The 13,914-nt window shown below is 42.2% G+C and overlaps 1 protein-coding gene across 1 annotated transcript in view; it reads right to left on the bottom strand.

Moving 5' to 3' along the window:
• LOC139720071 (uncharacterized) overlaps positions 1–13,409 on the bottom strand; it is a 38,338-nt gene extending 24,929 nt beyond the window's left edge. Inside the window, exon 1 of the mRNA XM_071631442.1 lies at positions 13,316–13,409. Coding sequence (XP_071487543.1) covers positions 13,316–13,409 — 94 coding nt within the window. The remainder of the gene's footprint in view (positions 1–13,315) is intronic.
• Positions 13,410–13,914: the final 505 nt, after the last annotated feature.

Here is a 13,914-nt window from a genome sequence, read left to right as displayed (position 1 = left end):
GACCAGTGACAGAGATTGTCGTTCATATGAATATGTCCAAGATAAACACCATATTGACAGTTTACTCGTATCATCATAATCTTAGCATTTGATCTGATTTTGAAAACCCGCGTAACCAACGCTCGCGCGCGTGCCTGCCATGGGTCGAATCAAACGACATGCGACTGTCGCGTGTCGCATTTCCCGCCCTCCCTCTCCCACACGTACTCAACCTAGCAACGCTCGCTCGCACAGGCGGAACAAAATTGGCCTATCGCCTGCTCGGAAGGACAGACATCGGTTTTGAAGGAGTTGATGGTTGAGGGCACCTAACTCCGTTTGATCATAGTAGCTCCATGGTTTGGTTTAGGTTTGTGCTGCTGATCAAAGGGCGTTATTTGCTACGGTTCACTCTTTATGATAAATTTTAAGTGCTGACAGTTTGTAGCATGCATTCAATTACGCTTCAATGGTTTCTTATCACTAGCGAAGTTTACTTACGTTTTATTTTAGTCACCGTAATTGACGTTGTTGGATTCACTACGGTCTTTTTAACTGTACTTTAACCATGGTGTAAAAGATGCTATCTAAAAAGATGACATTGGAGCTTCTTTATAGACCTTAATTTCTTGCTTTTATCCTTATTCTAGTACGGTGAAGATTTCCCGAAATAGCGACAATCACTGACAAACACAGAGATATGGCTACACGCAAAATATACATCAAATTTCACCATGTTCAGCATGGAAAATCAATTCATCACCACAATAGTTATCATTGCCTGAACTCAGAGAGCCAGAAATCGCAGTGGGGAGGGGGGGGGGGGGGGGGAGGGAGGGGAGTTGCTCTGTTGAACTTGCGTGACAAACTCATAATCAGTGAAAGATGGGCTTGATTTTGAGTTTCCCTACGGGGTTTCTTCAAAAAGCTCGCAGCACTGGCACTGCCCAACACCTGTCGTACTCAGTGACGTCTGGCGAAGGGGCCCGCGAATCACCCAATCTCTGCTCGCACGAATCCCAACACGTTACCGGTAGTACAGTGGTAGAGCAATCCTATACACCTTTCAGCGATGCATGTCTTTCCCACCTTATACCAGGCTTCATATTATGTAGAATCCGATACATCATGAGGAAAGACACACTAATGATCGCGATTAAATTTGCTACTCAAGTCGTATATTTACAAGCAAGATGACCAGGGGGCACCTACGTTGACCATTACTGAACAAGTCTTGACAAAGACTACTTATCTGATTCTAACGTAATTACCGGACCCACGCGACAGACCATATGTATCTGTGGTCCCATCTCTGCTATCCAAATTCAATTTATATTTGTCCATACCTCCACCCCCACCCGAACCTTCACCACCGGTTGGTTCTTGTTTTTCTAACCCTCCATGCTACTCAATAAAAAAGAAAGTGTGCGGCCCGTCTCACGGCGTGATGTGCGCGTTGACAGCCATCGAGATGAGAAGCACGGGATAGCGACCGGAAGTCATGTGACGTGATTGACAGCGGACGCGTGCGCTCTTGTCAAAGCGTGGAAGGACGCTCATCAAGTTCAGCCGGCAGGTCCCGATTTTTCTTTCCCGCTCAGCACAAAGTTGATAGTTAACGCTGCACACCTAATGACAAATTCCTCCAACTAAGTTATAAACATTATCGACGAGAAATCGGACAGGTATACATCGCCACTGTGAACAATTTTCTTCGCTTGTCTATTCTACGTGAGTTCAAAATATTTTCGTTAAAACAAGAAAACTGTCGATTTTGCACTGAATTGTCTGGTTGGGTAGTCAAAACAAGTGCGTTATTCAAACGACTTTATGCCGACATGATGCTATATAGGGGGAGGTCACTGACTCTCGGACGTGACTTGAAACCATCGCACATTGCATGGTGCGGAGAGTGAGCTGCAAAAGGGCAGAAGAGTTTGATTCCATGCCTTGAATCAACAGCGCGGTCTGGTGAAGCTCGAACTTTTGTCGAGGTGATGACGAAGTTGCGCTCCCCAAAGGGGTCGCTGGGCGAATCGATACTCTTCCCCCTTTTGTCTCAAGACTTCGACCTCAATTTTGTCCACCTATTTCAAGCGTCTTTGTATATAATCGGTTTGTGTGGAATCAAGGAGGGGAAGAGGAACAGCAAAAAAAGGAAAAAAGAGGTGAAATGGGTGATTTCGAAATACAAATGTCTTCGTTCTCGGAATAATGCGCTGCGGAAGAGCTCGGATAGGGGCCATGACAGATTTACTGGTTTGGTATTTAGGAAGGAGGATTTCTGATCGTTGCTCTGGGACTGGAGGAAGTAGAGCGATTCAACAGCTAGGTACATTGTATTTGCTAACTCTGAAAATAAAGCAAACCCTCTAAAAATGCACACAGAGCAGACCCGCCGAAACATTGGCTGTATGATGAAACACGGAGGCGAACGGCGGTATGCATCTACCCTATGATGTATAAGAGTAATGGATTGGAAGGAGGGGGGGGGGGGGGTTCAGGCGGGATGGAAGAGTTATATACCAACACCTTCACCAAAGTGCTAGCTACAGTTTGTTTTCGAGAGGGAGGATTCGATTTGCTTCCTGGCTTAGCCCAGTTCTGGTGCTGCCTGAAACCGACACCTGGAACCAAATTCTCCTTCGAACTGATAGTTACATACTAACCAATAATTATTTTGTCAGGAGAGTGCCATTTCAGGCTCATCTACGCTCAAAGCTAGTCGTCTTTAAATGTGAAGAGAAATAGGGCAAACATGAAAGTTTTTGTGACGTTTCAACAGGTTATATTTGAAGGGACTACTATGCTGTACAGATAATTTGTGCGTCTTTACGAGACTTTGAATGAAGCCGAGTAACGTGTACATGATAAAGATTCTGGCCATACCATTATTATAGTAATTTTCAATTTCATTTTTTACAATAATAATAATAGATTTATGAACATACAAATAAATAAACAAACAAACACCGCAACAAACATAAATGGGAGATGTGTGAGCAGAGGGAGATGAGTGACGACAATCTGTCGGGCGGTCCATCCTCCCCCACCAGCCACCACCCGTCGGCGGCCTGCTCCCCTCCATCAAAACGGCAACGAGGAGATGAGATGAGCGCATCAGTCGCTCGGTGCAGTGGCTGTGTGTTTCTCCCCCTTCAGCAGACAACTTGCCACGCGACCAAATGACCAAATATGGTCACAAGCGCGGCCACCCGTCCTGAGAGTAGAGTGCGTTGGAATCTAACAGGCCGTTTTTTTGCCGCGCCGCCGCAGACGATTCGATTGAGCGAGTGAAAAGCCTTCTAGATTTCTTGTTGTTTTGTGGTTGCTTTTACTTTCGTAAATGTCCTGTCCTTTTCAAAAGGGAAAAAAAGTGTGATGGGTGGAAAAACATGGGCTGAGAATAGAAGAGTAGAGAAAAGAAGGGAGAGGACCCTAATGTCTGTCAAATCCAAGATCTCATCAGGGAAGGGATTTGGGAGGAATTTTAGACTAAATTTATGGAGCCGTTCTGACGACTTCTTCACTCTCCTCGTTCGGTTACCTCGCAGTCACGAATTCCATCACCCAACCCACACGACGGTAGCTTTCGCTTACCATACCCAGGACGAATAAAAAAAAAAAAAAATGATTCATTTGCGGACAGAATGGTTAATGCAAGTCTTTTCATAGGATATAAATATTTCAACATGCCTTTTCGCTTCTCTGGCCCAAACGGCGTATTCGTTATGTGTTGGTAAGCTTATAGTGAGATCATCTTTCGGCTCAAACAGGATTTTCTTTTTAGCCACTGAGTGCAAGTGTCGGCTCTGTTTGGACTTAGTATATTGTACGTGCAAATATTGTTTTTCCCCCAAATAAACTTCATGCACCTTGTAATGATTTTCAAAGATGCGAAGGGGGCAAAGAGGTAGTGGATGAGTCCCCCCCCCCCCCCCCCCCCCTGTTCCCTGAATCAGTAAGTCAGGATCAGTACAGCACTGGAAAGATATTACTCCATTAAAGTAACTTGGATAGACAAAATATAGTACAAGAAATACGCAGGACCTCCCTTAAAATTATGCATTGAACCACACAACCCCCCTCCAAAAAAACAAAACAAAAAACAAACAAACACGAACAAACATGAAGTGACTTATGCACTATCATCCCACAGGAATGATCAAAGAAAAGTCACTGATATTGCTAATGTTTTCACGAACACGTGACACCGCAGAGCCAATCAAGCATCCCATCGATAAGATTTTCACATCCCCATCAGATATTGTACACTGCTCACCAGCGTCGCCAAGGAAATGACTTAACTTATGAAATGTATGATCATATAAAAAGTTCTCATGGCATTTCGCTCCGTGTCTATTTCCCTGTGGCAGCATGACAGTAAGGGGAAGACATGGCATGAAAACTGGCCCCATCTTTTTTTTTTTCATGTGTTTATGAACTGAAAATAATTAGAGCAACATCTTCCTTTTCGGAATCCCACTTGATACATCATCATCATGTCAGAGAAGATGCGGTTGCCAGTGGCAACGTTAACGTCAGTCTGAGAGAGCGAGTCAGCATCATCATCTTGGCCCAATGCCACGGGAGCACCACCGCCTTTCAACCTGCAACCGCTCCTCCTGGTGTCATCTTCCTGTAATCTCCTCCGCATCTATTTAAAGTTCTTCCAAGAAAGCTTTGGTTGATGAAAGGCTTGGATGACGACACCGCAGTCGTATCAAGGGTTTTAGAGTTTACTCCTTTCTTCTTCTTTTTTGCTACCTTTGTTATCTCTTTATTTATGTCAACGAAGTCCAATGTCGAATGCCGATAATGTTGAATGAATTACTCTCGGTATAGCTCCTGGTCTAGACCACGTGATTTAGCAATGATTCTGAGGCAAAAAAAAATGTTTTTATAAAATGATGATAAATTAACTCAAAGGCCTTTTCATCCAGGTTAGTCTCTTCAACGTCCCCACATCTCTGTCGCAATGCCCAAATTATCATTATTCCCTGTAGGTTTGTGTCACCCATGACTTTCTGTATACTTTCCTCTTGGACAATAAGAGCATCTCCTCAACGCCTTAAAATCCACAAACTAATTCAGAATTTGAATGCTACCGCCCGAACGTGAGTGGAACACTGAGCTATAGGCCTACATTTCAACAGTTTCATTTCAACCATGAGCGCCCATTTCTTTGGAACCCAAGCCCTGCCGTTACCCCCTTGGTGACTCATGATAAAGGGTTAACTAATCGTAGAGTCTCCTCTTACATCTTATACAGCGATGAACACCAGTGGTATTAGGTTACAGAGATGAAAACAGATACAGTGAGCTAATCTGCAGAGATACGAAGAAGACTGCCCAGTCATATACCACTGAGGAGAGTTGATTAAATGTATCATTCGTCATTAATTGGTAAATCTTTCCTTATTTCTGTAAAATATCATCTGAAGACAGAATAAAGTATCGGCAGTGATCGGGGAGAGTCACAAATCAAAATTGAGACCAAACTTTATCCCAACTTCACAACAAAGTTCAGCAAGCCAGTCTTCAAAATATATGCCTCTACTGTGAGCTCCTGATAATATGCCATACATTCCACCTGCCGTTAAAATCTTGAACATCATAACATATATTATGATGTCTCTGACACAGTGTTTTCATTCTCTGTAGTAATTCGAGCCTGCATATAGTTGAATTCTTTTCAGGATGACACATTTCGAATAAATTCTGCTTCTGTATATCAACATGATAAAAGAAAAGACCCGATTTACACTGCGAATGACTGCCAAGGAACAAGGCTTTTTTGTAACGTCAACATGGTCAACAAGGGTATACGGAGAACAGGTATAGATGCATTGCATTTCATGTACAAGCGGAAGAGGAATTCAAAATGCGACATCGAGGTCAAGCGATAAAGGCGATTCATAGTCATTTCGAAAGGTTCACTATATTGAAGTGTCATTCCAGAACTTTGTCTGTCTCCGCTCGTTGTTCCGTTATTTCAATGTGAACTGCTTTGGTTTAATATGAACGCTTGTAATTGGGCGTATTTCTCTTAAAATGGCAACCATAAAGAAGAGCAGGATGATGTAAACGAACTTCTATTTGCATACAATCACGGGCAAAGAGGCTCTTGGATGGTGTTAGACATAGAGGCCAGCCTTTGTCTTCTTGAACGAGGGGAACTTACTGTTGGGACTGTCATTAAGGGAGGACACTCGCCAATTAAGACCCCTGCACAGTCATTAGTCTTAACAGATGGCTGAAATATGTTGTCTGATTGCCAAGCCGAAAGATGCATGTGGTAGAATCTTGCTCTCTCTTTTTACTCTCGCAAAATGCAGTTAGATGCAACTCACAAGCTGTTTGTTAAGAAGGGTCACGTGTGCCTTTTTAAAACCTTCGAGACGTCTTAGAATAAAAGTGCGCACAGAGACTAAAAAAAAAACCCGACTCTAAAAGGATAGAGTACAACTTCGCTGTAACAATCATATCGAATGAAATGGCCGTTGGAAGCTTTGTGATCACATTGGTAAACTCATCACACATCGAGATCAGTATTACATCGTATCTTTTGCTTCATATTTGCACTTATTTCTGTGCAACATATTCACTCGGTACTATGTGTTCCTATACGAATAGGAAGTATTTTCTCAATCTTTATTTTTTTTAGGATTTATTTTTTTTTATAGAAAGAAGACAATGTTTTCACTTTGATATCATGCAGTTTCACTGCAAATATCACGAGTTGTTATGATAACTGATGTCTAAACCCACAACAATTTATATCACAATCCATGCAGTATAATAAATATAACCTGACTCACTCTATGCGGAGATACTAAAGAGTTAATTGTCATATTATGAGCAATACATGGCTACCAACTAGAGCTCGGAACGAGCAGAAAAACGAGTGTCTTTAATACCATGCCTCTGTAACGTCAAAAGTATATCAAGTAACCACTTGTAAGTAAAGAGTTATAAACTGAACGTTAAGCTTGAATGTTTCCCTGTAGGCCCCTACCCACTGAATTCAGGCAGCCATGTCAATAATGTTTCGTTGACAGTTACTCGACATACTAAAAAAATCACAAATACCACAACAAATGGATCCTCTTTGTTGCGCGTAGGCCTATCAACGAAAACACGGGGGGGGGGGGGGGGGGAGAGGACCAGAGACGCGGACATCGGCCGCGCATTCTCACCTATACCATGCCCACATCAACCAGGAGCTATCGGTCATCAACCAACTGCGCTGTTCAAAATAGTGCTTGTAATATAATATGCTCCCATGATTCATAGGTTCTGACCCAATGCTCAATTTTATCCCAATGTTGGATAGCAGTGAGACATTGTTGAAGAGCTTTTCTCATGAGTAATCAGTGCATTTGGGATGATTAACTATTCAGGCATTCACGAGCTGAATGACGATCGTTAAGAGAGATAATGTCTGCTTTCTGGGAACGATTACACATGCGTTAGTTATAATATTACAAATGTCTTCGTTATTTTGGCGGGGGGGGGGGGGGTGGTCGGGATGGCATCAGCGCGCCTGATGGTGGTTACGACAGGTGCGCATGCGCATTTATTGTGCCATTCATTGTTTTCTCCTTCAACAGCACTTGGTGGCTATAAAGCAACTCCCCTTGGTTATTTCATGGTCATTGGAGCATCGTGAAGAATCGCTGTATTTACGAGGTTGTTGAACTGAGAGAGGTCATTATTAACACTGATTCCAACTTGCTGTCGTTGTTTAACGTTTGATATGTCGGGTGAATCTTTAAATTTGTCTATGTAAACCTTGCCCTAATCATAGTTGGTCGTACACTATATAGGCCTATAACGTATTTAAAATATGGACATGAATTATGCAGACAGCTCATGTGCTGAACACATCGTGATAATAATATAAGACTAAAAACAAAAGCAATGGATGACATTTGAACACAAATAGGTAAACAGCATAGTATTTACTGGCAGTTTTAAGTGTGGAGAGCGCTTGTGGCATTAGACGAAATACCTTATACCTTTGTTTAATAAAACGCCGAATATTTGCTTTGGACTCGTTCTCCTTTTTTTTTTCTTTATTCCTTTCAGTCTTCCTAGCCACCCGTCGAGAGAGTAAATAAGACAAAGTAATTTCCCCCAAAGTAAGACGCTCTCCAATAAACAAGAAACGCCTTGAGAGGAAGCCAAAAGCAAGCCCAGAGAGAGGGACGTGCCGATCGTAATGTTAAACTCAACGGCGCGATGCTTTCAAGCCCGATTCTTTCTGGGTTAAGCATTTTCGACCCGGAGTAATCAAGGTTTGGAGACGAAGTTAGGCCGGCGATCACGTCCATTTGACACACACGATTTGCCGAGATAAATCTTTTAAAGCGCCGCTCCTCAAATTGATTTTGATAAATAATAATACTAAAATAGTTAAATCAAATAAGCACCATGGCAGAGGTTTTAGAAGACTCGCACCTAAAACTTAGAAAGTTATGGAATCTTTAACTTCCCAAGTTTTCACGAAACAGTTATCAGAGTTACAATAACATATACTCAAATTAGATGAGCTGATTACGTCACGGCCCCACTAGTCTCTCATTTACATAAGATGATAACATCTCTTATTTTGACATGGAATAAACGACAACAACTATACAACTTGTTCCTGTACATCACGGTTTGTTGTGTTGCGATAACCGATGGCAGTTATATGGCTTACATGGGGAAAGGCTGTTTTTGTTGCTAAACTTGTTGACTTGAAAGCAAATCTTTTCAAATGATATTTTGTGCACATGCTAATGAGAGAGTTGATGTGAGCTGAAGTGGTATCATTATCTCTCCTGAATTACATTTGATTTTATTGTTGCAGGTAATAATCACTATTCAGGGGGAAACATGTTAATTAATTATATAAGCCCAAACTTCAATGTCCAAATTTGACGAATCTCCTACAATTCTGTTCTGTTCCTTTTACTCCATCACTGCCTTAGCCAACGGAACCATGGGGGTATGTGAAACTGCGCTTTAACCTCTCTCCTCCCTCCCCTGGACAAGCTCGATAGTGGTACTTTATGTGTCCCCTGCATCGGACGCTCTCAGTCCACTCCACTCTACTCCCCCCCCCCCCCCCCCCCCCCCCCCCACCACTCCCTTAGGACCATGTGTCCCCTCAGCTCGGGTCAAATACACTTGTCATGAACCTGTAAGGACGCTGGGAGGGAGGGGCTTCCGTGTCTGTCCTTTGACTCAGGTGCCCCGAGACATGTCACGAAGGGGGCTCGCCCAGAGACGCTTGAGTAAGAAATAACATAGGACGCGAGTGAAACTAATACATTCCTTTCCACCTGTTTTGTATTCAGGCGCCGCGTGCTAGATCTGACGCCCGTGCACCAAACGGGGGGAGGTTAAGTGCTAAAATACTCCTTTCGCACTTCTCGCTCCACTTTCTCTGACGAGGAATCAATCAATTGAGAGTTAATTCATTCTGACAGGTCAAAGGGAATAAATAGGGTGTCGAGACTTCGCTCTCAACTCCAATAGGATAGTTCTTTCTTCAAAAATTTTATCAAATAGTAGGCCTACTGCGAAGACACTTCACGACTATATGCGTTCACACTGTCAAACAATGAGAAATAAATCTCCTTTATGATATTCCATCAAAAGTAAATACTTTAAACCTTTTTTTTGAAGTTTTCATCCATTCTTTGAATTCTTTCATTTTGCTCTTCTTACAGCACTCCGTGAAATAGTAATTAGAGAAGTTTTGATCGTAAGACTGTCATTAAAGACGCATCCCCAAGCGCTGTTTAACAAGCATTTCGTGCATATTCCGGCTCTGACATTACTGCATAGCTATAGATGACTATACAGTGAACAAAGCAACTGCTTTTACATTGTATGTTGGAGTGTTTGTCATCCCTTGCAGACATGGTGTCTGTGGAGTTCTTAATTTGTTATATCTGTATTCATAAACAGCAAATCATTATTGATATATTGACGTTTTTCAAGGAAAAGAGTTTAGCACATTACCATGGGCGGATGATTATCGATTTACGTTGAGAAACAATGACGAGTTTAGAGACAGAGGCAAGTTGAAAAATTTACCAATGGAGAACACAGTCATTTGATTGGAATCTATGATTTGCAAAATGAAATAACTACTGCAAGTAAACAACTATACGGTCAAGAATGACTGGTGTAAATGTGCATGACCACCTAGCTGGGTGGAGTAATCGAGTTACGTTGAGCGCCACCGGTTGGCTATTGTAAGTGATTGGTGAAAAACTGTCGCAGTTGTATGATGACAACAAAATACAGTAAGGAGAAACGAGATTATGACGCAAATGTGTTGGAATGTCTCGCTTTCTTTCCTTTTTTTTTCTTTTCCTTTTTGCCCAAGGTGTAATCGCTCATTACACGAGAAGTTTTCTCACTTTTCAAAGCACTCATTAGGTCCGTCAAGGTGCACCCGTTCGGGCTCGCCCCAAAACGAACCGGCTCCCGGTGAGACCGCTAACAAGACGTAATCGAGAAACTCTCGTTCGAAGGTGGTTCTGGTAATCGGCGAGACAAGAAAAAAAGCCAAAACGTCGCGGGATACGGTGGGAAAAAATGCCGTCAAAACTTGTGCTTTCCAAGTGGTTAACGACATAACGACGCTTAATTTCCTCATTACGAACGCAGAGGTGAATTTCTAGAACCGTGAGATGCCAAATGACTCTCGCTACCCGAGTAAATAATCATAGAGGCCCATAACAAAAGAGACTGAATGTAAACTGTGGTATAGCCCTCATTACTCTACACAACCTCCCAATTTTTACAAAAATTTATATCAACAAAGCGTTCTTGAAAAAAAACCACTCAAACAAAGAAAAGTTAAGATCTTGATTTGGAAGAGTGAAAAAAGAAGAAGTTCCTCTTCATTTTTCTCGAGTACATACAAAATTCTCCAGCAATGTAGAAGAAAGACTATTTTATATCTTTCGACATTGATAAAAAAACAACAACCAGGATATATTGAAGAAGGTCGTTGTTAATAGAAATGATATTGGGAAATGGGGTAAAATGAAGTGAAGTTGCATCACAAGTCTGAAGATTGACTGATTTAAAGGGAAATGTACAGACATAGAGTGAGAAAAGTAAACAAAAGATAAAGGTGTGGGGAGAATAGAAAGAAATAGACAGAGAGAAGATAGGGAAAGAGAAGAGAGAGAGATGGAGAGAGAGAGGGGGGGGGGGGAGATGAGTATCGGAGAGGGGGTGATAGGGTGCGGCGGTTGTAAAACAATTGTTGAAATTGTGACATCAGGGCTGTAGTTCTAGAAAAGACAAGAAGCGGTCCCTGCCCTCGGGTCACAGTGATTACCCGCGGCATCAAAGTGGTTGGAAACCCGACCCACCCCGTGACTTGCGGCTGCTGAAATGGTTTGCAAGAGCTAGAAAGAGTATAGAGAGCCAAATCTGGTTCTACAAAGTCCAACGAGCCGACGTGTGACATTCAGGCCAGGGTGCTACTAGCAAGCTATATATTTGTAACGTGCACGCTGAAAAGCATTTGCCGAAAAGAGATATATTACAATCGTATACCAAATTCACGGTTCAAGTTTCTTCCTTCAGCATTTCTTCCTGAAGCACTTTCTCCGACATGTGAGCATATAGTAAGGCATTTGTTATCATTTTTTAGTCCCTTTGTATAAATAAAGTTAGTCCAGTCTATACCTTTCAATATTTTTCTCTGTCTAACTCCGATTTCTATCTCTTGTGTAGGGGAACCGTTTTATTATGCTATCTAAACTTAACTTTTCAACAACATCGTAATCACTGAAATTGGACATGCATTTGAAAATGTATAAAGCCAAAATAAAAGCGCAAACCCCCAAAACGTTATATTCATGTCTATGATTAACTTTAAACACACACACACACACACACACAAAATAGACAAACATACTAATACTGAATGATTTTTTTTTAAGAAAGAGTAGTAAGTTCTATTTAATTGCACAGACCCTTCAGTTATTCCTTTACATGTTCTTGATACTGCATGTATCCACTGGTTGTAGGCCTATGTTTTATTTACTTACCCCAAAACTGCTTTATTATGTATTGCAACTGTACTGTTATGGTCATCATAATAAGTGCTGTAATCATTATCATCATTGTTACTACATTGCATTACACATAATTATCCTTATCACTATAACTGTATCACAATGATAAAAAAAAGACAAGCATATCTACTGTGAATGGGTGTTTTGCTGTGACAGGGATGTAAAAGAGATTACACGAGATCAGTCTATATACCAATGAAATGCGACCAAGCCCAGTCCCCCACCTCTCCCCTACCCTTCTCTTTTTTTCCCCTTTCTCTCTTGTGTTCATCAGAAATCGGGCGAGTTATGCGGGCGCGTGGCCGAATGTCTCGGGTCGAAATTGTGAAGGCCACGGGCTAGCCATCGTGTTACCTCTGACCGTCTGGACCTTTGTTCTGGATGAGTGGACTTGGGTAACAGTGACCATGGCTGCCTGCCGTGTCGGTGGCTCGTCGCGCGTCCCGTGGGGCGAACTCTCCCCGCCTACTTTCTCTCTAGTGCGACCCGATCTCTGGTCAAATCAAGCAAAAGTCGATCTTTCGGAACTCGCCCAACTACTATATCAATTCTGAAAGAACTTTTGAGGAAAAAAATAAAAGGGAACGTGATCTTTGTTTGTCGATTACCTTTTGTTTTCCCTCATTGTGGCAAAATGAGTTTCGAGAAAAGAAGTTAATTAGCAGAGTAAGTGGGTTTTCACTTCGGAGAGACGGAGCGAGAAGCGATTTCGGATCAAATTTGGAAAGGTACACCATCTGGGAGGTGAAACTTTGAATTTTAGACGATAATTGAGCGAAAAGTTGAAGTTTTCCTTTCGGAAACGCAGCCATTTGATCTCAGAGTTCATTCTAAATTTAGAACGAGTTTTTCTTTATAAGTTCTGCCTTCTTTCACTATTGTTGTGCGGTTGCATACTGAGACGGTATTCAATACTTTCATTATTACACTTTCTTGGTGTGCTGTTACGCCAGGCTCATTCGAGACTAAGAACCATTTTTTAACCTGTTTAAGTTTGGTGTAAAATGAAGACTTTCATGCCTTGCTATTTCCAAGCCTAGGAGTGACGAGAGTGCCCTGGAAAAAATGCCAACTTCGTACGAAAGATCTCATAAACAGAACTACCTGTCAAAACTCATTTCCAGAATTTGGCATCGCAACCCCTTGTCGGATTTACAACCATGGAAGAAGAGGGGTGGGGTAATACGTGTATAGTGTTGGAAGAACATCTGAATTGTAGAGGAATTAAAAACACTTACTCTGAATGGCTGTCTCCGCCGCAAAACAATCCCACATTGCTGTTTTTTCCTTTGCGGGTCGGGATACTCTGCGAACGAGGAATGAGCGCGGCATGATGAGAGTGGGATGCGGGGTGGATGATGGAAGTAATGTGGTGGTTGGTATCCAAACTCCTCAGTGGAAATGTGATGAAATCAAATGCAAAGTTCAAACTCTCGCAGCTGACTTATACCAAAACGACTGGTTAACACCACATTAAAGGAACGAGAAACACCTTCGCAGTCTAAATGAAGATTTTTGTTGCAATCTGGATGAATGTTTGTTTTTGATGGAATGAGATGTGGAATATAGACTGAAGACGTGAAGGGATCCAACGTTGCGTGGCGACGCCCTAGAAGATGATGTCGTTGAGATGCTGCTGCCGAGTCACTTGTGGAGCAGATCTGACTCATCGGAGATGATTGGAAGGATGAGTCGGCGCAATCATCATCACAAGGGTGAAACTAAGGTTGGGTCACCTTGCGGAAGATGACCAGGAACAGGCGTTTGGTGGTGGGGATGGATGATAGTCAAGTAAGTCTGAACTCGCGACTGGCCAGCAAGATCCTTTATATATGAA

Source organism: Diadema antillarum, unplaced genomic scaffold (genome assembly GCF_040938485.1).
Source record: "Diadema antillarum isolate AM-2024a unplaced genomic scaffold, OU_Dant_1.0 scf00000120, whole genome shotgun sequence".
NCBI classification, from domain to species: domain Eukaryota; kingdom Metazoa; phylum Echinodermata; class Echinoidea; order Diadematoida; family Diadematidae; genus Diadema; species Diadema antillarum.
This window is presented reverse-complemented; position numbering and strand designations above follow the sequence as displayed.